This window comes from Nipponia nippon, unplaced genomic scaffold, assembly GCF_047370975.1.
Source record: "Nipponia nippon isolate SJK-2023a ecotype South Korea unplaced genomic scaffold, ASM4737097v1 scaffold_17, whole genome shotgun sequence".
NCBI lineage: Eukaryota > Metazoa > Chordata > Aves > Pelecaniformes > Threskiornithidae > Nipponia > Nipponia nippon.
Genome location: NW_028262333.1, coordinates 12402531 through 12424759, shown reverse-complemented (window position 1 = coordinate 12424759; position 22229 = coordinate 12402531). Strand labels below are relative to the sequence as shown.

At 41.2% G+C, this 22229-nt stretch overlaps 1 protein-coding gene and 1 long non-coding RNA gene across 6 annotated transcripts in view; one reads left to right on the top strand and one right to left on the bottom strand.

The window, feature by feature from the left end:
- RASGEF1C (RasGEF domain family member 1C) overlaps positions 1–9359 on the top strand; it is a 74986-nt gene extending 65627 nt beyond the window's left edge. Inside the window, exons 11-15 of one of the 3 annotated variants that reach the window (XR_015703850.1) lie at positions 5090–5185; positions 6559–6682; positions 8753–8825; positions 8944–9123; positions 9222–9314. Coding sequence is in view for 2 of the 3 variants with exons in the window: in XM_087753723.1 (XP_087609849.1) it covers positions 5090–5185; positions 6559–6682; positions 8753–8825; positions 9029–9123; positions 9222–9235 (402 nt within the window). In the remaining variant the exon portion in view is untranslated. Of the gene's footprint in view, positions 1–5089; positions 5186–6558; positions 6683–8752; positions 8826–8943; positions 9124–9221 lie in introns of all 3 variants that reach the window. The other 2 variants (XM_087753723.1, XM_087753724.1) reach the window with 2 other exon arrangements.
- On the bottom strand, positions 17–22215 carry LOC148056179 (uncharacterized). 3 transcript variants are annotated; one of them, XR_015703853.1, is made up of 5 exons: positions 21774–22214; positions 17276–17359; positions 14679–14777; positions 14340–14583; positions 17–621 (listed from the first exon to the last, which is right to left on the bottom strand). It is a non-coding gene; the product is annotated as an uncharacterized LOC148056179 (long non-coding RNA). The 3 variants fall into 3 exon arrangements; XR_015703854.1 differs by lacking the exon at positions 17–621 and adding an exon at positions 6706–7129 and having other exon boundaries at positions 21774–22215; XR_015703852.1 differs by lacking the exon at positions 17–621 and adding an exon at positions 9177–9575 and having other exon boundaries at positions 21774–22213.
- Between the last annotated feature and the right edge of the window lie 14 nt (positions 22216–22229).

The window sequence follows — 22229 nt, the reverse complement described above, 5'->3', positions numbered from 1 at the left end:
GATGCAAATGCTCTCCTCCCGTCCATGGGTCACCAATGCAAGGCTCATGCACTGCTAAATGCAACTGGAAATGTAAATCTGTGGCTGAAAGGAGTCTGAAATGGATCACAGGGCTTTTGTGGACTTGCTCTCAGACATGGGGAGCTAGAGAGGGCAGGACAGACAGCACGGAGGACTTTGTTGCAAGCATCTCTGTATCCCTGGAAAATTCACATTGTTTAGATTGATAAACCTGATGGAACAGGTATTCCAGACTAAAATGACTTTTATTTTGGTATGGAGCATCAGCCTGGCAGGTCCAGGTGGAACTGCGCTTTTCCTACAACTGTGCCAGCCAGGCTTCTGTGCAGACAAGCCCCTGTTGTGGAGTGTGTGGATGAGAGAGAGAGCAAAGGGCACAGCATTCAGGGATGAGGTGGTTCTCCATTTACGTTAGGGAAAGATGACTTAACACAAGTCCTGCAAGGAAGTCTGGTCTGAATCCATTGCAGCAAATCTGGGGTGAAATTCTGTCCTCGTGAATTTTCATTTCATTCGGTTGTTGCTGCCATCTCGGTGAAGAATTGAAGTGTTTTATCACTGGTCGTGGCAGATACATAGCTTTCTGAGATGTCACTGATGCTGCAAAAATCAGATTGATGAAAGGTTAGTGCTGGGTCCTCCTGTTTTGTGCCCCAGTGTGTTTCTTGTTAATTTTCTTATTTCTCCATTCAATTCTTTTTTTTTTTTTTTTTTTATGAAAGAGGGTTTGTTTTTAACATTGCAATTGCTCATAGTCATAAATGGGTAATCTCTGCGCAGAGCATAGCTAAGGTAAAGTAGATACTGCATGAACAAGCATAACATGAAACTTAGTATGCATTAACTAGAGGAGCCAGGCCAGATGCTAGTCTCACATCATTGTAAATTTGATGTAAATCTGCTGAAGCTAATGGAATCTCACAGCATTTGCAGTGAAATGACATCAGCATCTGGTCGCAGGCTGACTCAGTTGCAATGGGAACACGCTGAGTTGTTCTGAAAAGCACTCCTCTGTCCAAAGAAGAGATGATGGCTTTGGATGTTTGCGACTGGCAGAGAAATTCTTCTAACTCACTCTCACACACTGCAGCGAGGACCTGTCAGTCTGAAATGCTTCTGCAGTTCGGTTCTGCGACCATCATATATATTCAAACCAGTTGCTTTACTGCTTGACTTAATTTCCTGTGGAAGTTAGCAATCTCTGTCATATCTCTACCCCTAGCTGGTTAAGACTGAGGGCAGAGAGGTTATTAGATTGAAAGGAATCTATTTTACATAAGAAAAAGCCTATATTCTGTTTCCCTTGTGTAGATAACAGTAGTTCAAGAAAATGTTCGAGCATATGATTTGGTAGCTACTCACACTGGGTATTCTACATGATCCACTGTCAGATACAGTGGATCATGTAATTCTTGCTGTAAGAATTGAGGAATTTTGTTTCTTTTTATAAGCAAGATTATCAGTTAGTTATTTTAATGCGTTTGAATAAAATTGAAAGAACATGATCACTTTTTTGATAGAAGATGTTATGTTGTTTCTTGGCAAACTTGTGGCAGAGCTCACTGAAGCAAATTTTTATCTTCAAATTGAATTGTGCTTACAGGCGTTTGGGATCCCAATCCCCTCCACCCTTCTTTTCGACAAGCGGCCGCCCCAGAAGCACAGCTGGAGGCTTCAGGCCTCAGTCCATCTGCTTGAGAGGGAGGGTGCTCTGGAGGGAGCGCTCTTGTCGCAGACCAACAGACTAAGCAGTGGGTTATGTCTTGCAGGAAGAAAAACTGCCTGTAGGCTCAGCGGAGCTAATATTTAACTGGCAGCCTCACCAGAAACATTACTTTATTCTCTCCTCAAGGCTGGTGTCTTGGCTGCTGAGTTTTGAACAGAAGCACAGCTCGGGGGCTACACGATATCCTCAGGAGGAGACAGAGCGACCTGGGGCACCCTCCCTCCTCCTGCTCTGTGCACACATCTCACCCAAATCCCCTGTGACACCGGCCTTCTGGCACAAAGAGCACTGCCTCAGTTCATCACCTGCTCCATCCTCATCCTCAGGGTGCTCGTGCGAGACTGCAGCACAGGTTGTAGGAGAAGGATCTCAATATACACAGGGAGGATCCCCTGACCTCAGTCCTCACTGTTCTACTCCAGTCAAGTCCACTGTTCTAATCTAATTCTTCTCTCAGTGTGCAAACGGCATAGTTAAACTAAACTACTCCTTACTTATTCAGGAGCAGGCTTGTAAAAATGCATGGCAAGGCAGCTCTCAAAGTTGAGAGGTGCAATAGAGCAGCAGAAATAAAGCTGCCAAAGTGCAGGGTGAGAGAACTGGTAACGAAGGAGGGCTGATGTTTCATGCAGAATTCAGAGGGGTATACTTGTTAGGAACGACGTCTGGCTTTATCTATGCAGTCAGCTGCCCTATGCCACCTCCAAAATTAAGTCAATCCACTGGGAAACCCTGCGTTGTGCTAATGACATTTCTCTGGCTTTGAAATGTTGGGAGTGTGTACAGTGCGGTACTGGGTGTTTTGCCTTCTGAAACTATGGAGGAAGAACGTGTCTGATCTCATTAGCTTTCTTCTTTCTGCGGGAGGCAATTGTCCTTCAGCATGTGGGAGGGTTGGATGGCACGGGGGGGCGGAATCAAAAGGGAGTGAAATACGAGTTTCTGGCACTAACCCAGATTTTATGCTAGCAAAGGGCCTGGATTGAAGCCAACATTAGAGTGTAGCTATATCCACTTCTGGTGCTTTTCCTACAGAAATTTGGAAAACAAAACATGCAGGGCAAGATATTTTTACTGGGGAAATAAATGGTGACCCAAAGACAGAAATCCCCTGGAAATGTGTAGTGAATGGGTGTCCTAGGGTATGTCTTTGATGCCTTTTGGATGCAGATGAGAACAAGCTCTATCCACGCTCTGAGCTGCCTGGTGGCCTTATAGCTGTATTAGCATGGCATTGAGCCCACATTCATATACCTTCCCTCTCAGCAAGGCGCTTCGTTGATGTTTAGTACCGCTAATGATGGTGACCTAGCTCCCAGGCAGTGTGGAGCAGGGCAGAACAAGCTTGCATCTGCCTGCAAAAAATGTGTGGACAGAACCTGGCAGTAATTTCTAGCTGGGGATCCGTGTCTGGCTCGAGCTTTCTGTATCCTTCCACCTTATAAGACCACACTGGTTACAGAGTTTTATCATCATTTTTGGTAGAAAACAAACCACATAGACTGCATTGTATTCTTTACCTCAGGTTGATTGATCTAGTTTGGATGATATAAAAATGAATCCTGAAACTCACTTAGGTCAGTTTGACTAGAAGTGGCTCCAGCTCACCCTGATAGGAGGGCTCAGGGTTCGGGGGGCGGTTAGGCTGTGCTTTGTTTCCATTCCTGTATTCCATCGGTGGGATGTATCAGGATAATGCCAGTGGCTCTCGGAGTGTCAGTCCAGGGGTTTTTATGGCTATTGCACTGACATTGCAGAGTTTATCTATGGCTGTCCCATAAAAAAGCCAGCAGAGATGCAGATCTTCAGCAGTTTACTGCATGTGGTATTTTAGCTGAATCAGAAATTGCCTTCCATTTTCAAAACAAGAGTTGGTAGTGGCTTGCAGACTCCTTGCCTCATTAAGTGTTTTTGCATCTGTGACTTGCTCGCACTCCTTATTGCATCGTGAAGGCTGTAGACTGGAAAATAACAGCTGCCAATCCTGTTCTAGGTCCGTTTCCTATCCCGTTACAGCTGAGGTACAGCATGAGATGGAATAGCAGAACGACATTAAATACTTAACTAAAGGATTGCTCCCTTGGCTGGTCTTGCATGCCATGAAGGCACTTTAACTTTGGTCCACACTTAACAAGCTACAGTTCAGTTAAGTTACAAATAGAACAGTGGAAACATTTGAACACTACTATGCAATGTGCTTTCCTTTAAGAGGTAGCTGCTGACCTTATAGCTCAAACATTCTAAGTGGCCTTTTTCTGTCACAGTGCCAGTGCTGGAGAGGTGGGTAGACTCAGGTTTGAATACTGAATCCCAGAGCCCTGGGGGTCAGCTTTGTCATGGACTGGTCCTGTGTGTTATCTTTCTTATCCCTTTGAGTTGTGCCACAAGAGGACCCAGAGGGAGTCTGCTGCACTCTGGGTCTCTGCTGAAGTGCTGGGGATGTGCTTCAGGAGTGCTGTTGCTGTTTTCTGCCATAGAACATCTGGCATCAAATTTATCCCTGCTGTAACTCCATTAATGTCAAGCCTTACCTAGAAGTAGACCTTTTCTATAGCAAATTATGGCCTGACTGTGATGGGTTAGAGAGAAGGCTTGGATCACTGCTCTATGCCACTTTGCCCTGGATGATGCCCAGGGCTCATTTTGAGCACTACAGTGATCTCTCTGGCTACTGTTGGCAGTTGCCTGTCAACTAACTTAATATTTTCAATCCTACTGTCTGCAGGTTAATTTGGAGAAGCAGGTTGTACTAATCAGGCACCAGGAAGGAAATTACATGCCTCAAGAGGTAGCCATGCATGGAGCTGTTGAAAATGAAACAGCTCCTAATTAACTGTTTGTAGACAAGTCCTTGGTCATCAAATTTTATTCTGTCTTTCCTTGTTCAGGGACAATACTGGTTCTTTGGTTCCCAGCTGTCTTTAAATTCCTCGATTTGTGTATTCAACATCTTTGCTTATAAAGACCCAACAGAGAAAGGAAGAGTTCTCCAATTTTATTTTGCTCTTTGCGCTCTGATCTTGTCATCAAACAGTGATGCTGTTGATAATAAACTGGGTTATTAGCATTTTCTTAGTCATGTTATTCTGCTCAGCAAACACTGTGTTCAGTTCATTTCAGCACACTGAAATATATATACCATGAAATATAACATACCATTCCTGATGGCTGAAGGTGTCTCTATGCCCTCCTGCCCTTACGCTTGCCTGTCACTTGTACTGATTTTTAAGTGCACAGCACACTGAAAAGTTAATATTTCTTTTTTCTCCTCTCCTGATTGAGTTCTTCTTTCACGCAGAGAAAATACTGAACTGGAAAGATAATAGTTATTTCTCTTCACAGATTGTGATCCCCTTCTTCAGCCTGTTGATCAAAGACATTTATTTTTTGAACGAAGGATGTGCTAATCGCCTTCCAAATGGACATGTCAACTTTGAAGTAAGATCTGAAAAATGTTTGTATCTGTCCCATTCTGATAGCGCTATCTGAGACCATTTGCCTGCAATTTCAGTGCAGACCCACAAAGACTGAATATGCCGAAAGGGACAATCTCAAGTGACTGTGTGAAGGTTAAGCCAATCCCAGAATGTTTTTTTTAAAAAGAATTAATATGTATATTTTATATAAACGTTACAAGCAGATCATCCTAACTTGCTTGATGTCGGTTGGCTGCTAGAAATATAGTGTCAGTAGTATAAATGTTTATAGTTGTGGCTTGGAGTGGAAGATGACTTTTTCAGAAAACATGGAAAACTATTTCTCCTATACACACACACACACAATCACACACAGAGAAACGAGTCAGTATAAAATGCTTTATACTTCATCTGCCTTTTTAACCCTTTCTCATTTTTAATAAATAGGTTTGGCAAAGTAAGACATAAATTACTTGTGATCATTAGAGAAAAATTAGAATACAAGCAGAATTACATATAGAGTATACAGTCACTGTGTCATGCCACTGATGTAAGGATTCAAATGGATGTAAGGATTCGATTCTCCGACCTGCAGGTTTTACACAGAGCAGTTTCTATTAAATGCAGTAGGATTTCTATTCCCTCACAGCCCTGGCACTGGGCCGTATTAGTCACGTATCCTGAGTAATCCCAGTTCTGTGCCGGAGTGGATGGTTTCACACCAGTACAGCTTGTTGCTAGTGGCAGTGTGCAGGCGCTCAGGCGTTCAGCATTGTGCTGTGCATTGCGGTGACCATGTTCTTGTACGGTGGAGGGGCGGAGGGGGGGTGCTTCTGGAAGAACTGCCCAGTGTCAATGAGAAAATAGTTCTTGAGCTCTCAGATTCTTTGTAAATCATTTCTTCAGCATCGCTTTGGTTGCATTCAATTTCTTCTTCAGTTATTGGCATTGTGAGATGGTGAGTAATGCATAAAATACTCAGCCTGGCATTGCCTTAAATTATATCAGAGCTATTATGAGACTTAGAGAGTGATGAGGCATTGGAGTCACTCCACTTTATGTAATTTATATCTAATTCTGCTTCCTCCTGTTCCATCAAAGTTTATGTCCTCTATTCTTAAGTACACATGTAACCCGTAACTTTGTTCATAGATACATTTTCATTTAAGTACAAACTGCATTGGCTTGTAAGAAGGAACATAGCACACCCTTTCCTCTCTCTTTCCCCTGTAAAGGAACTGTGAAAATGTACCCATCTAAAACATACAAGGCTCTTTTCTCCTAATATCCTTGTGGTTGGCACGAGGGATCCTGGATCCCAGTCTTCTGCTTGGATGTGGTTGGTTTAGCGAGATAATCTTACTGTATCTGAGTGGAATGGTTTTATGTTTACAGAAATTTCTGGAACTGGCTAAGCAAGTAGGAGAATTTATAACATGGAAGCAAGTGGAATGTCCCTTTGAACAAGACCCTAACATCATCCACTACTTGCATACTGCTCCCATTTTTACTGAAGATGGTAAGACTCTGTACAATCTCTAATCAATGAAAATATGTCTCTTCATCGCTACTAATTAACACCCTGATCCATGCTTTGGTGACCTCTCTCACTGACCAGTCCTGGTTCTTTCCTAGCTTTCCTGGCATGCAGCTTGTTTATCTCCAGTCTATCACCGTGTTTTTGCAAATATAACCTTCTAGCTCACGGAACTGCTGCCTGATTGCTTTCCTTTTGTCCATAGCTTCTCTATAAGGCACTGTTTAGGAAGTTGCCATTGTGGCCTTGTTTTTGTAACCAAGAAAAGAGGCCACACAACCGTGTTGTGGACTGCCATGAATGTCAGCTGTCCCTTAGGCATTCATTCTGTGATTGATGGAGCCAGAACTAATCTCTTCCACAAACCAACACTGTCATCTCTTCAGTCAACGCAGCCCAGGGCGATGGTAGTCCAGCTGACCTCCTCCACTACAGCAAAGAAATACGTTATCTACAGAAAATAATTTTTAAGAAAAATCTTTTCTAGTAATTAATTTAAGCTGTAGCTATGAAAGCCCTGTTCTGAAATTATTTCTGTGGTTGTCTTTTTACACTTATGTGTCCTCTTCAGTTTGGTATCCAGCACGTCAGACTGTGTCATTCCGTATTGGTTCATGTCAGTTGCCTCTTGGTACCTTGTCACGCGCCGAATTGTCTGTAGCTATATTCCCATAAGCTACACTGGCATTGGGTTTATTTTTTCTTGATTCTATAGGCAGTTTTCTGTACTAATCCAAGTTAAGCAGACCAGACAGTTTTTATTTCACAGACTACTTCAGAACACAAAATACTGCTTCAAAAATCCTGCCTAAATCCTAAGAAGAATGACTGCCAAAATGGAATAATTAATGTGATTAAAGTAATACGTATCAAAAGGAGATAGGATGGAGGCATTTGTTCTGGTTTTAGGCTCTAAAGGGAAGAAAGTGAAAGTCAGGGGTACCTCAGAAGTGGTGTTTAGAAGTACAGTTTTCAGGCTGCGGGACCAAAAAAGGGTGACCTCAACCCACTAATTGTTTGCAGATTGTCCCTCCCATGCCCTGCCCTATATCCATTCTGCTCCCATGAGATGCCCTTTGCAGAAGCCACAGCAGACCTCCCCTGTTACCCAGGGGAAATGCAGAGCAGAACGACCTGCCCTGAGTAAATGGTGGGAGAATACATTAGAGATGCAGCAGTGGTATGTGGAATGCAGCTGTACTATGCTTGTTGCAGTGTGGAGGAATAGTGGGCCAAAATTTGAATATTAAAATGCAATTGAATTGTAGTACAGACTTGAATACTAAGATGGTTCGAGCATTAAAGAATAAAGCATCGCTAAACAGTCAAATGAGGAAACGTGTGTGAACGCAAATCGCAGCCTACTTTAAAAAAAATCTGTGAAGACAGTGAGCTATTAAAGCATCGCCAGCTTTTGCAGAGGAGACTCTACAGCCTAGACACATTTTGGTATCATAAAATGCATCCTACAATGCAAAGTTTTGCAGGAAAAAAAAAAAAGACTTGTCTATTTTCTTCTGCTCTGTTCCTTCTCTGGTTTCTGTAACTCATTCTTATCTTGAGGCTGTTTTGTATTTATTTAAGATACCATGTCCCCATAAGCTTTAAAAAGATTCAGGAAGATAAAGTTGTGTTAAGTGATGGGAATATCCTTAATTTTAAAAAGTTTATTTGTTTAGCTGTCAGCTCTCGCTGTCTCTCTTTTTTAGTGTTCATATAACACTTTGGTAGCAGTGCTGTGATGGAGTAAACAGGCCCAGGTCTCTATGTGCAAAACCAGAGACCATTTAACTGTTTAATATTGTTATAAGAAGGTCATGCTACCATATTTTAACTCTGGGCTCCTTTACTGTTCCACCAAAATTAACCTAACAGCTTTCCAAAGGCAAACACGTGAGCTAAACATCAGTGTCCTACTGATTACCAGCTACCTGACGGACTGAGAAGTTTTAAAGTTTCTCTTGCTGTGTGGTACAATATAGGACATGTAAGAATGCAGAGAGAGAGGGGGTTACTGTTGCTGTTGGAATAACACACATTTACCTTTTCCAGGTTTGTATCTGGCTTCCTATGAAAGTGAAAGTCCAGAAAACCAGACAGAAAAAGACAGGTGGAAATCCTTAAGGTAACCACTCGTTTTATCAGCTCATGTCTAAAGTACCTCCAAAATGCTGCACTGATAGTCAAAGCCTGTAAAGTGCTGGCATTTAAAATGTGACCTCTGGGGGTCTTTTCCATTTCAGACTAATCTACAGAGCTGAGGCTGCACTGATAAAAGCTAACTGTAATCTCAAATTTAAAGAATATCCTCCGCTTGTGCATTTACAGTGCTGTACCCATGCAAAAGAGGCCTGGTGTAGATGAAAAATGTCCTAGGTTAGCTGGATCTTCCTACAGTTTACATCTCTATAAGACGGTTTGGTGTAAGTGAGAATCTAAAGAGCGCGATTTAAAAAAAAGCAACCCGCTTTTATATTTCCTTTTTTTTTTTTTTTATTGTTCTTATGTTTTAAATTTACAGATCCACTATTTTAGGAAAGACTTGAAGATTAAGAGATTATTGCAGTAGGTCAAGGAAAAGAAATCCGCAAACATTTTGCACTACTGATTCCAAAGATGCCTGTTTGGGATTTAGACAATTTCTTTTGTTTGAGTTTTTTGTTGGGTTTTTTGACTGCCTAACATGATGGATGAACTGGATTCATCCACTGAAATCAAAGGAACTGTGTGCACAATGACGCTTTTCTAACTACGAGACATAGAGAGGAAGGACAAACAGACTATTTGTGGCTGTGCCCAAACTGCGTCAGGATCGCTGTAACTTTTGCCTCTGAAGGAAAACATAAGAAAATCAGGAGCATGGAGAACCATGGTACTGCAAAAGAGAATGGAAAAGTATAAAAAAAAGGAAAGCAAAAAATACGCATGACTATTTCAGAAGCAGGTGCTTCAGACAGCAGCTCTTTAAACCCTCTGAGGATTGTAAAATTAAATCAAACACAGACACAGCAGCAATCTGGTTAATTGCTGAATGAAGAAAGAAGAACTTAATCTTACATTAGCAGTCCTCCAGCCTTGTTGAACAAAGCACTGACTGCTACAGGTATAAGCTTCCAGCGGATGAAAACTGACATCGCTTGCTCATAGGTATACGTGTATGTCACATATAGACCGCATCAGCATGGGACAGTCGTACAAACGCCAGGAATTTTTACACAGAACAATCTGAAGTATGACTATTGTTTAGCTATTCTTCCCACCACTGCTGTTGCTTTTCTTACTGTGAATCTTGGCAGATCTGAGGAGGGCACAGCGTGTAGACACACCACACCCCCCCACACCCCCATCTATAGTTGAACTGAAGAAGCAAATGGCTCTGAACTCAGCTTACCTCTATTTAATGTATTAATGTATTCCCTAATTTTGTTGATGCTGAGATGCATCTTTTAGAGGGTTTTATCACACTTAAAGAAAAAAGATACTGCATTAACATTTGAAAAAAATCAGGTTCCAATTAACACAGTACTGTTTATTTTGCAACATGATAGTAGGAGGATAGGAAGGGGGAGGTAATTGCTCTGAATTTGGGAACTACATGGTATGCTTCAAAAAGACAAAGGGTTTCAGACTTGAATGAATGCACTAAAGAATTTGTCATTCGTGAGCAGATAACCATTTTTCTGTTTTTTATTTTTAGGATCTAAACCATGTTCACCATTTCCTTACAAATAACATGAGGTAGGGACTATGTCTTGTGTTTAAAGTTGTACAATAATCAAGGTGCTACTGTAAAACATATATTAAATGATAATGAACTCTATGGATATTAGATTTAAAACTAAGCCCTAACAGTAGACTAATTGTTTGTATGTGGAAGGAATGTTCCTACCTGCCCCAGAAAAGACCTCAAAAAGCTTAAATGAAACCTAAATGCCACATGATATTGGACTTTGCATTTTATTACTGACTTGGTGCTGGCCTTTTCAGATGTTCCAGTCTGTCTACAACAGAAGGATTGTAACCCTTTCTTTGAGATCAGTAATAGTTGTATTTCGACACAGAGTGATTCCAAGTGGCTGTAGTGTTTTGAAAAATTAGGCTAATCACAAAACCTGGCTGTGTTGGCCTACGTATTTAGCCAGAAGACTGGAACTGTTCCTGCCCTCTGCCAGGCCTCAGAAGTTATCCGTGCCTGAGTGAGTTGTTGAAACGTGAGGCAGTGGTGAGCTAGTGTTTCAGGGGAGCTCTGGCAATTGAGCTGATTGGGAGTACAGCAGCCTGAGACGTGCTCTATGTGACACACTAAAGGTTTGTAGCGTCTGCAGTACAGTTCTTATGTGGGGTTTTGATCTGTGAAAACCTGTGCGGTCTGGATCATGGCCACCTGGCATCCACTGCTCTTGCAATTGCTGAGATGAGCGGGACAGCTTCTTCTAGATTAGCAAACGTAGGGGCTTGAGGCAGAAATTCAATTTTCCTTTTCGTATAGGTGTATCAGCGCATGAATTCAAGCGGGGGAAACATAAAAACGTCATGTGTTCACTCAAGCTTTGTATGGAAGAGCTAAGTGTAAGGATGGTACAACATCATTCCAGCCAGGGAATGATCACTATTCTGGGTGATAATGTTAATATGCTGTTTGTTAATTTTTGTACATGAGCTGAGAGCTATACAGAGAAACATACACACAAAGCCATTCCTTCAAGCAGAACTATTTCCAAAATGATGCCATTTAAAGCCTGTTAAATTCCAACTAAATTCAGAGCAATAACCATAAACATATCTACAACAATGCTAATGCTTAAGTGTGTTTGCTAAATGGTCAATTTTTCTTAATGTCTGCATCTTTTTAACAGGTGCAATGTGACTTCATAGTGGAAATGCTTTTTTATTTATCTTAAACCCAATATAGGTGGATGGGCCCTTTCTTAAAACCTGCTTTTTAAAATGCAAACCCTCACTTCTTTTCTAATGAGCCAATAAAGGCCGGTACAGCTGATGTTATGACACCCCGAAGATGAATCAAAATGTGATTTCTCATGATAATACTTTATATTCTTGGGCACCTTCCATGAATTCAGGCAATTTTATAAGTATAAGTTAAATTAGATCTCATAAAGTTTATCACTGTTGCAAACTAGACCACTTTCATAGTCCAAAACTTTCAAGCCTCAGTGCTTAAAATGGAAGCATAAAGGCCAGATTTAGGTAGGTATTAAGGGCTTAGTGGGACTTTCAGAAGCATCAAATTATCTTTAAGCCTTTATGTAGTCACACATTTAAAAGGTCTTTTTTCACAGGTGCTAAACATCCTTATCTCTTGGTGAACACTGAGGCAATTATTGCTTTATAGAGGTGCGTGGCGTATTGATCCATAGTATTTTATCTCCAGAGATGCTGGCTGCTCTTTGCAAAACAACTTGGAGATGACAGTACACAGCAACTTAAAATGAGAAGACAGCACTTTTAAAAAACAGACTTTAGGAATCGTGTCTTCACATAATTTTGTGGCTAAAATCCTGTTGGTTTAAATAGAAGCAATGTAAAGCCTTAAGTTACAGCTGTCAGTTGCATTTGTAATTCATATTTGGCCTAACCAGGGTGCACAGCTTCAGACGGGAGAGTGGTTAGAGCCTGGCTTCACCAACAGGTTTTACAAAGCGCGACTACAACTGAAAACAAAGGATGACACTTTGGGGAATAGATTTCTTCCAAAAATGTATTACCATTACATGAAAATGAGAAAAAGCACCTCCAATAATTAATGTTTTCTTGCTCTAAACCTGTAAAAATCTCCTACCATGCTGAAAGGAAAGCAATATCACTTAACACCAAGCACTAAGCCACTGTAAGGCATGTAGTCGCGAGACTAACATCTAGACAAGTTACTAGTAGTAATGTCCTGTCTTTCTATTTCCACTTTTTTCAGTGGATTCACCTCCCTGATAGCTGCTTGAACTAATGCTACACAGAGAACAAAGCGAAGCTAGAGCTATAGGTCTGTAGCATTAGTATCAAAACCCTAAGCTAGTAAGATGTGAATATATGATACAGAGTCTTTCAGAAGCATTAACTTAGCTTCTGTGTATACAGCAATATTTTAAAAGACCAGACACATGAAATCACTTCTGCACCTCCTCTAGTGTAATCAGAGTGGTAACAAAAGTTCTATTTTTTCATTTCTTGAGCATGCCATTCTGCAACGCGGGGCTAGATAAAAAGCCCAGCAAAAAACAATGAGGGAATTGTGTGCCTTCAGCTTGTGTTGAAGTCAGTTAATGAACTTGCTCAATGCCTTTCAAAAGACACTTAATCATACAGTCTTGCCCTCAGTTTCACATCAGCATCAATCACATTACCCAATTAAAGGTGGATGGATGTAGGTCTGCTGGGCGTGACTGAATTTTGAGGGGGAAAAAAAACCTCTTGAAATGGGCCTAGCACAGAAGAAGCCTGTACACCAGCGTACGCTGAGCTTAGCATATGGTTGTTCCCGCTGTTGGGCAGATAACGCAATCCTGTCATACAGCTGGCTGGAAGCTCCCCATGTGGATAGAGGACATGTAGATCTGGAAGCAAACTGTGATCCCAGCCACTGCTGAGATGGCACTTTAACAAAGTGCGGACACAGCTGCTAAAGCACTTCAAATAAGAAACAATTTAAGCCTAGAGATATTTTTCTCAGCTTGAAAATATTTTATGATGTGGTCAGTGGTGATAAGATAATCACTCACTTAAAATCAAGCCATTCCCTTACTGATACCTTGGTTACTTCATCATGTTTTGTTGCAATAGTTTACGCACCTTTTATTAAAGCACATGAGCACTGGTTTGCACGTGACTGTAAATCCAGTTTAGAACAGAGCTCAGATTACTGAATATGTAATTGGAGTCATCAAAAAGACGACATTAGTGGAAAAGATATTGTTATGCCTATCAGTGTAAAAATGTTATACAGTTAACAGTATCTGGCCTAACAATGACTGTGTTCCACAGAATGAGACTGATCCCAAGCACAGTGACGTGCCAGAGGAAAAACTCCAATTGATTTTGATGGGCTTTGGAACAGTCCTGCGATTATTAACTATAGTACAATTTTAAGTTACTCATAGGGATTAAATTGCATTGACAACTGGTATAGTCCCTGGCCTTTCTTTTGAGCCAGGTGCAACTCTCAGATGGGCAGGTTGCACTTAATAGGGTGAAAATCCAGCCTTAGCAAAAGTTTTCTTTGACATTGTTGAAGTTTCAGCAGCAAATTCAAGGACAAAATCTGATCCAATGAATTAATTCACATCTGAGAGCAAAATCTGACTTTCTGTCTTTAAAAACCTTTTTTTTTTTTTTTTTTTTTTTTGAGTGGTGGAAATTAACCTTACTGTCTCAGGTGTCTCGTTCATTGGAAATGAAAACCCCTTTCGTTGTGAACTGATTAATTTCAATTGTTGTAATTGTAGAACGGGATTAGGGAGTGACAAGGAAACAGAGAAAAGCCCCTTTGTCACTGCTCAGAGGCTCAACTGCGGGCCAAAGACTTTCTTTTCTTTTGTCCTTTTTAACATTATCTGTTGAGTGAAATTACCTCAGTAGTTGGAGCAGGGTATTACTGAACTGTGGCTGGGGAGCAGCACGCGCTTACCTGGTGTCTGTATGGCAGCACATACATTAACAGGAGGATGCAGAGGTGATTAGATGATCCTGTGCAATGCTGACATGCAAAATCATACCTGAGCCTGCACTCTTAGGTTTCTGATGCTGGGACACTTCCCTTTTGAAAGGTAGAAGGTTCTTGGAAGTTCACCTGGGGCAAAGCCTACTCCTTATCCCTCCAACAGAATGATTACAAGACAATTCTTTGAACTAAAAGAGGTTCCTGTAGAGGACTTGAAACAGTGAAGAATTTGTTACTTAGTTGACAGAGATTGTAAGATCTAAGCAATATGGAAAAATAGGTACTTAAAAAAATAATGAGAAATACCTTGATGGTTGTTAACTTTCATATTTCACAGCATGGCAGCAGAGCAGAACAAGATATCCGTGCGTATCTTCCTGTTAATATCAATGGCAGCTGGGCAGGCTAAGGCAGGAGAGAATACAGTGAAATACTGATGCAGAAAGCTGCACCAGTACTTTTGTTTTAATGCTGGGTGTGTTGGAAAGAAAGCACACTGCCTTACAGTGTGTCCCTTTCCCTGCAACCACTGTTAGCTGCTCTGTGGAGCAGCTGAGCTCTGCGCTGAGCAGAGGAGGCAGCAAACAAGTTACCTTTTTTGATGGAACAGATCTGAAGGCTGATCTGTTTTGTATTAATTTCTTTTACAATTCTTTTTGCATATTTACAGATATGCAAAAAATACTAAATACATTAAGCTAGTGCTCATACAAGGCATCGCATCCTGCATTTTTACATTGTGCAAGATGTAGATAAGAAGCTAATAGCTTGTATGGGACATATTTCATGCACTCTGCACAGGTGCAATACACTGAAACTCAGGCTGTAACCTCAGCTACAGGAAAAAGCTAAGTATGAGTAACTCCTGTCTAGATCCCCTGCCTTGCACTGTGGCCAGACGCAAACTGTCATGCTGTAAATTCAGAGTGGCTTAGACTGCTCACTCTTCCCTTGATGCTTTTCCCTTCACGGAAATGGTATTTTGCTCCATAAACAGCTCTTGCAAAATGCCATAGGAATATTTTTCTAGTTCTCTGCCATGCAAGGGCTCTATAATCATACTCCAGAGCTGTCATAATAGAATAGGAGTCCTTCTCCCTTCATCCCTGTGGCCCTAGAACTGCCAACCCAGGCTAATACTGCCAGTACAGCAATGTTCTGAGGCTGCCTTGAATGCAGAAGACTTTGAGTTCAGAGCTCATGAGTCCTGTAAGTTAAATATCTGTACAGGAAACTTCCTTCTAAAATGTGCACAGCCCATTTAATGGACTTCTGACCAGAAAATTCCATAGTCCAGCTACCTTTCAGAGAAATGTGACTTCCTCAGTGAACTGTTACTGGTTAGTACTACATCACTGCTTTCATTATTTAATTATGCTTCTAAAATTCCAGTCTTTTTGAAACAACTAAACATGTGATGGTTTCTTGATGTTTGGCCCAAGGGAAAACAGAGTTAAGATGATGCGGGCTGTAGTCTGGACAGTGACATGTTATGTATTTCCGTAACAGCCCAAGCTGGGTTATCGCTTACACTCTGTCCTCGCCTTGAACTACAAGGAATTGTTCCAATAGAATCCTCTTGATTATTAAAACTTAGTGAAAGATGCGCACACAGAGCTATTGAATTCAAGTGTTTCGAGATACGATTCTTAGAAATGTACGAGTACTTCCCTTAGGAGTCTGTCTGTAAAAAGACCATTGCTAGTGCGCAATGCAGATGGAAACTAAATTATCCTCTGGGTTTCAAAACTCTTAGCAAGTGTTCATCAGCTTATAAAGGTGAGAAATCAGATTTTAAGATTTTTTTCACTTTTAGTGACAGTACCAGCTGTCTTAAACCTAAACTCCAAGAACGTAGTATTCTAAAACGTTTATTCACAGGCCTGAAAACACAGAGTAAAAATGGGTAAGCAGAACTGTCCTTATTTTCAAATTGAGAAATTCAAAGGTTGAATGACATGTCCAGGGTCACCTGGGAAGCATGTCCTTTCAAAAAATTACCCCATAAAGACATCTGAATTTTAGTTTTACATTTCTTCTGGTGTAACTCCTTTTTACAACTGTGCTTAGAAAAATCGAAACTAAATATTTTATTTTTTAAAAAGAATCAAGCTAGAAAATAAATATGGATTAAAAGACTGGTATATACTCGTCATGTGAGCGATAGTAATGAGGTGCTGCGCTTTTCCTGTATCTTTTTCTTTAAATTAAGCAAATTCGTGTTATGATTAGCATTTTCAGGTCAAATTGAAATCCCTCCACCATCCATAATACTCAAACCATGTAGCTTTGTTAGAAGTCCTCAGAACAAATATCGACACTTTATTAATTGCACAGGCAGGAAACAGTAAGGTTACTTGAAAGTGGCTGTTACGATTTTGTGACTGTACATAGATCTTGCAAAATGTTAATGGTAATATGCATACTGTACCCCACATAAACACTGCAAGAATAGCATGGTCATTGTTACGCTTTATAGCTGTTGTGGAAAATATCTTAACCTGCATTCATGATTATAGTGTCCATCCTATTCCCATGCCTTTTTATACAGTTGTGGTAAGATTGTTATGAAAGCCTTTTGTCAGTCATGTTCAAGCTAACTTACCTATGTATAGAATTTATATATTAAACCCCCCTAATTTATACTGTGTTTTAACAGTTTGCCTGAACTGTCTATGGTTTCTAAATTTTTGTAATGTGAGTGTCAATAATAATAATAATAAAAAAAAGGCTCAGCTGTGTTGATTTTGTTTTTCAGTTCTATTTGTAGTAGAGATTTCAACAGCTACAAATCTACAGAACAGGCTGTAAAGAAACTTGGGTTGCTTTGAAATTCCAAAAATACAAAGATATTCCTGACTGTACATAGCAATTCATGAATATGCATGTAGGCATAAAAGTACCTGTGGTTTCTGTTCTTCTTCTTGTTTCCACTTACTGCTCCTCTCTTCATCCTCACACATTCAGAACATTGCACTGCATGTACACTGCAAGGAAAAGAGAAAAATTATCTTAGTTCCCATAATAAAGTATTTTAGTCTGTTCCTATAAAACTTCATGGTACAACTCATGTTTAAATGTCTTCTTTTATTATTTATACTGCAGGAAACTGAGAACTTCAACTGAGATGAGGGACCCATTTCAGTAATCGTGTACAGTAACAGACATCCTTGCTTCAAGTAGCTTAAAATTCTTTTAAATAAAGAAAAAAGAGGCTCAGAGGTGAAACTCATGTGTAGGCATTAAGTGGTGGCGTTTTCTTGATGTAAACATTAAGCACCTGCACCACATTGCTTCTGCGTGTTACTGCTATTCATCACAGCCTGGTTCTGCCTGCTGCTACCAAGTGAGGACTTCTGCTCTGTGTAAGTAGCGTCACTGACTCCAAAGCTTGCAGAAGTGTGATGTGCAGCCCCCTTTCTCAACACAGTGTTCTTACTCATGATGTCGGAGCTCTTGCCACAAGGGACTGTTAAGTCATCTGGCTGAATTTCCTGTAAATTGTAGCTTATTCAGGCCTCCCAGTGTCAAGCCCCCAAATCTTTATTAGGCTAAAACGTTTCAATCCTCAGAAGGCTCAATCCTCATTTGTGCCACAGAGAGTGAGAAAAGTTGAAGTTTCAACCGTCCCTGTGAGCCTTGCAATAAAAGGGCATGGATCACGTCAGCTCAGCCCAAGGTGATCTCACCTCGACAATCACGGTGCTATTACCAAAGTAAAAATCAGTCTAAACAATGGAGAGGAAACACATTGTCTGAGTGGAAATCTCTCAGCCATTTAAGGCACGGTGTTTCTATTGCCCTTAATATCTTAATACAATGTATGAACATGCTGAGGGCAGCGTAGGCCATTCCTGCCTGCCACCTGTCAGCTCAGAGAGAACCATTGTATTATTTGGCTACAACTTTCCACCAATGCACATGTGAACGAACACAAGTGCCCACGCCCACACAAAGTTTCTGGGTCACTGCTTTCCTAAGAAAAATTCTAATAACTCATTAACAAGGAAAATGTGTCCCTGAGCCATAACCGTATCTTGTTCTTTTTGAGCTGGCTGAATATTTGCATTTTCTATTCTACTGCATAATCTGCAAAAAATCTATTATAAAATTATCCTTTTCAAAAATGAACTCTCATGGAGTGGAAATACTACTGTCAGTGGGTTCTTGCTTTGCCTTTCTGCTGATCCACCCATCCAAGCTCCTATTATCTCTTTGAATTTACATATGCAACAACAATCTAGGACACTGGCTCCCTTGATCAGCAGTTATAGTGGTTTGTGAAATGAATAATATATTTTCCCTGATATATCTTAGAAATGCTACTGGTGGTTTTTCCATCCCCATTCAGTTCCGTCCCTTATGAACAGACAGTATTGTCATTACCCTGTCCCTGAGCTCCCAAGCAAAGCTACAGCTGGTACCACCCAATTGAGGGGATCTACGAAATTCTCTCCATCAGTATAAAAACCAAGACATGGAACTGCAGAAATCCATAAACAACTAAAGGCAAAGCACAACTACTAATCAACTGCGCTCTGACGCTAACCAGAGGGAGGAAAAACAAAACCAAGGCATCTTTAATTAAGAGAAAGCAAGCACAGCACTGCAAGTACTGAAAGCCAGGAATTTTTGGCTAAGCCGTTGAGTCTTTCTGAGGCTTTGGGCAAGGCAGACAACCCCTGCTTTAAATTTTGTATCCGAACAATAAGAAAACTAAATGAGATTTACAACTCCTGAATAGCTGCTCTGAGGATGGATCACCTACTGTTGTAAGGCATTTGAAAGAGGGACCATACAAAATTGCATTTTGAAGCAAATGTTTTGAATGTAGCTTTTCATACATGCACAAATGCGTCCCACCAGGATAATTACACTGAATTGTAACGTATTCTGCTGTACAAAGCAATCTAAAACATAGTTGCATTGTGTGTTACTCTCTCCTCAAGTTGTGCATACATTTGATGTTGTAAAGTCTAATTAAACAAGAAAATACCTCATATAAACAAAAGTAAACACCATAAGGGTTGACAGCAGAAGTAGCTGTAACTACACTCAAATGAGTTTCGTTCCCAGTTTTGTAAAGACTAAATTGCTCTAATTTGATTCATCACCATTAGATTATTCTTATATTAAAAATGGCCATTTCTAGAGGGGCTGTTGCTTTGTTTGCACTACATAACCCTGTCGTGGCCAGTGAATTTCTCCTGATTTTATCCTTCTCTGAGACACTACTTAAATTCCTCTGACATTCCTCTACTGCTGGGTCTCCACTGCCACCTCCTGAACAGGAAGGAAAATTAACTGCTTTCAGTATTGCTTTTCCTTCGAATGTCTATAGAAGTATTTTTGAAAGCACTTTGTTCAGCATGAAGAGCAATAGCTGAAACTGCTTTGCAGTCTGTCTATAGAGGCTACTTGCTATAACAATCTGTTGTAAGGCTTTTGCTTCAGAGTGAAATTGCTTTAGTTTACTTTATATATGTTTGATGTGAAGGTGGTACAACCTTTATACACCACTTTTCTTCTTCAAAAAGGTTCAAAATGAAAAGCTGATTATTCTTAACTTCTGATAGATCTGTTCCTCTTCTGACTGCCAGCTGACAACCTCTGACTGAAAATGATACATTTTTCATTGCATTTTCATAATGAACAATAATTATTCCCACCCCTTCTTTTCCAGGCTGCAGATCCTTCTTCCTGACAGGAGAGAACTGAAATACCCTAAAACCAAAATTTTGCTGCTTTAAGGTAGTCAGTTCTGATAGTCTCTTCAGCATTAGCTCATTTTTTCCCATTAAATGGGGCTTCCCCAAATTGTCCCTGAGCTGCTATACGCTGTTGCAGGGCCTGCCATCTATTTATATGGGAAGACAAAAATAGCAAAGGTAAGACCTAGTAAAACCCTAGAAGAGGCAGTGAGGCAAGGAAGGCAGATAACGTGATCCTGTCACATCTCATTTTCTCTGCCCTGCCAGGGATACCAGCCACTGGTTTGCCATCAGCCTTTCAGCAAGAAATGTCCCATAAAATCCAGGTACTCTTCCTAGACTTTTCTCTTAGAATAAGAAATCAGTGAGAAACTGTAATTATTTGGTACAGTTGGCTAGTGTCAGGTCAACAGACATTTTCTGCATGTTCACAACGCTTCTGCATGCATGTTCACGTGTGCATGCTTGCTCTCCGTACATGTAATTTTATCCCTCTATCTTTTTTCTGCTGCTTGTGGTCTGAGAGAATTCCTCAGGCAGGGGCTGTATCAGTGGATGTTGAGAAAACTCTTAGCACTTTGCAGATGTTATTGCTAGTTTTATAAATAATAACTAATCATTTACATGCTAAATGAGAAATAGTAAACCACTGGCACCAAAGCCATATTTGGCATTGACAGATTTGGTACACGACAAGGACTATGAGGTAAAAAGGTTTTTTAAAAACCACATGGCAACAAACAGCTGTCAATGCTCTGTATCTTAGTTTCTCTTCTTATAAAAAAACAAGAAGAGAAACAGGATTTTCACTCTAGTGCAAACCACATTTAAATGCTTATCTTAAGCTCACTGGCAAACAAATTTTAATGAAAATTTTAAACCCACAAAACCAAATTTATGTCTTCATTTTAGTACTATTTGCTAATACTTTGGGGGACTGACATTAAAAAGACACCAGCACTCATTCAATAAAAAGTACACTACACCTTAGATATGCTGGTTTTTGCTTCAGTTGCAAAATCTTGCCGTATTAGAGGTAAAACTTCCTAAAATTATCCTGGGAAAGAGTCACTGAGTTCAGGAATTTTTCAATTTATCCACTAACCTTCAGAGATTTGTAATTTTTCCATGATAAAGCATTGTGAGTTAATAAATTTGAAGCTTGCATTTCAGTTCCACTTTCCCCTTGTTTTGAGTTTGCTTTCCTTTTTAAAAAAATCTCTTTGGCCTTATTAAATTCTCTGTCTGAATGACTGCTAGAGGAGTTGGTAGTAATATTTTTCCACTGTACAGTACTGCATTAATTCAGACCTGTGACACCAGCGTTTTGCTTTTCTCTGAGCAAGCATTTGTCTCTGCCAGAAGCACATGACTAAGCTTGCTTCACCGCATCACATTTCTACGGGCACGAATCGGGAATTGCAGCAGCAGTGCAAGGCCCGGGCGGCCAGGCCCGGCAGCCTGCCTTCCCCACAGCCCGACCCTGCAGGCAGCACCACTGCCGGGGCCTCCCAGGGCTAGGCCACGCCGGTTTGCTTGCGCTCAGCAATGCACACACACTCTTCTCAGTGGCCGGAGCAATGACTCACGGAGGAGGGGGCAGCCGCAAGTTGCTGACTTGGGCGGATAATCAATGTTATCAGGTGTTTACTGTACAGCATCACGCAGGAACGACTCCCCCAGGACTTACCTGCAAGCCACTCTCAAACGTCAAGTGTGAGCACGAAGCCAGGCCTAACACTGCAATCAACTTGAACACTGAACTGATTAAACGCAACGTTTGGTGAGTTCATTAGGAGGAATTAATTGGCCGTGCCATTTCTGGACCGCTCCACCCATTTGACGAGGCGACGCTCAGGGCCGATGCGGAGAGGAGAGCGGTCCTTTAGTTTGGTGGTAGCCTTTGAACCCGGGCTCGCTGCTTGAACCCCTGCATGAATTCGGGTCCCTAGCCCACACGGCCTCAAGCTCCTCAGAAGTTTCCCCCCGAGGGGCGCGGGGAAAGGCCGGGCCGAGCCGTGCGGGCTGGGCCGGGCTGACACGGCTCCGCTCCCCTCAGAGTGGCCGCCACGGCGGCGGCGGCCGCAGCGCCTGGGGGGCGGGGCCTCTCCTCCGGGGGCGGGGCCTCCACCGCCCCCTCGGCGAG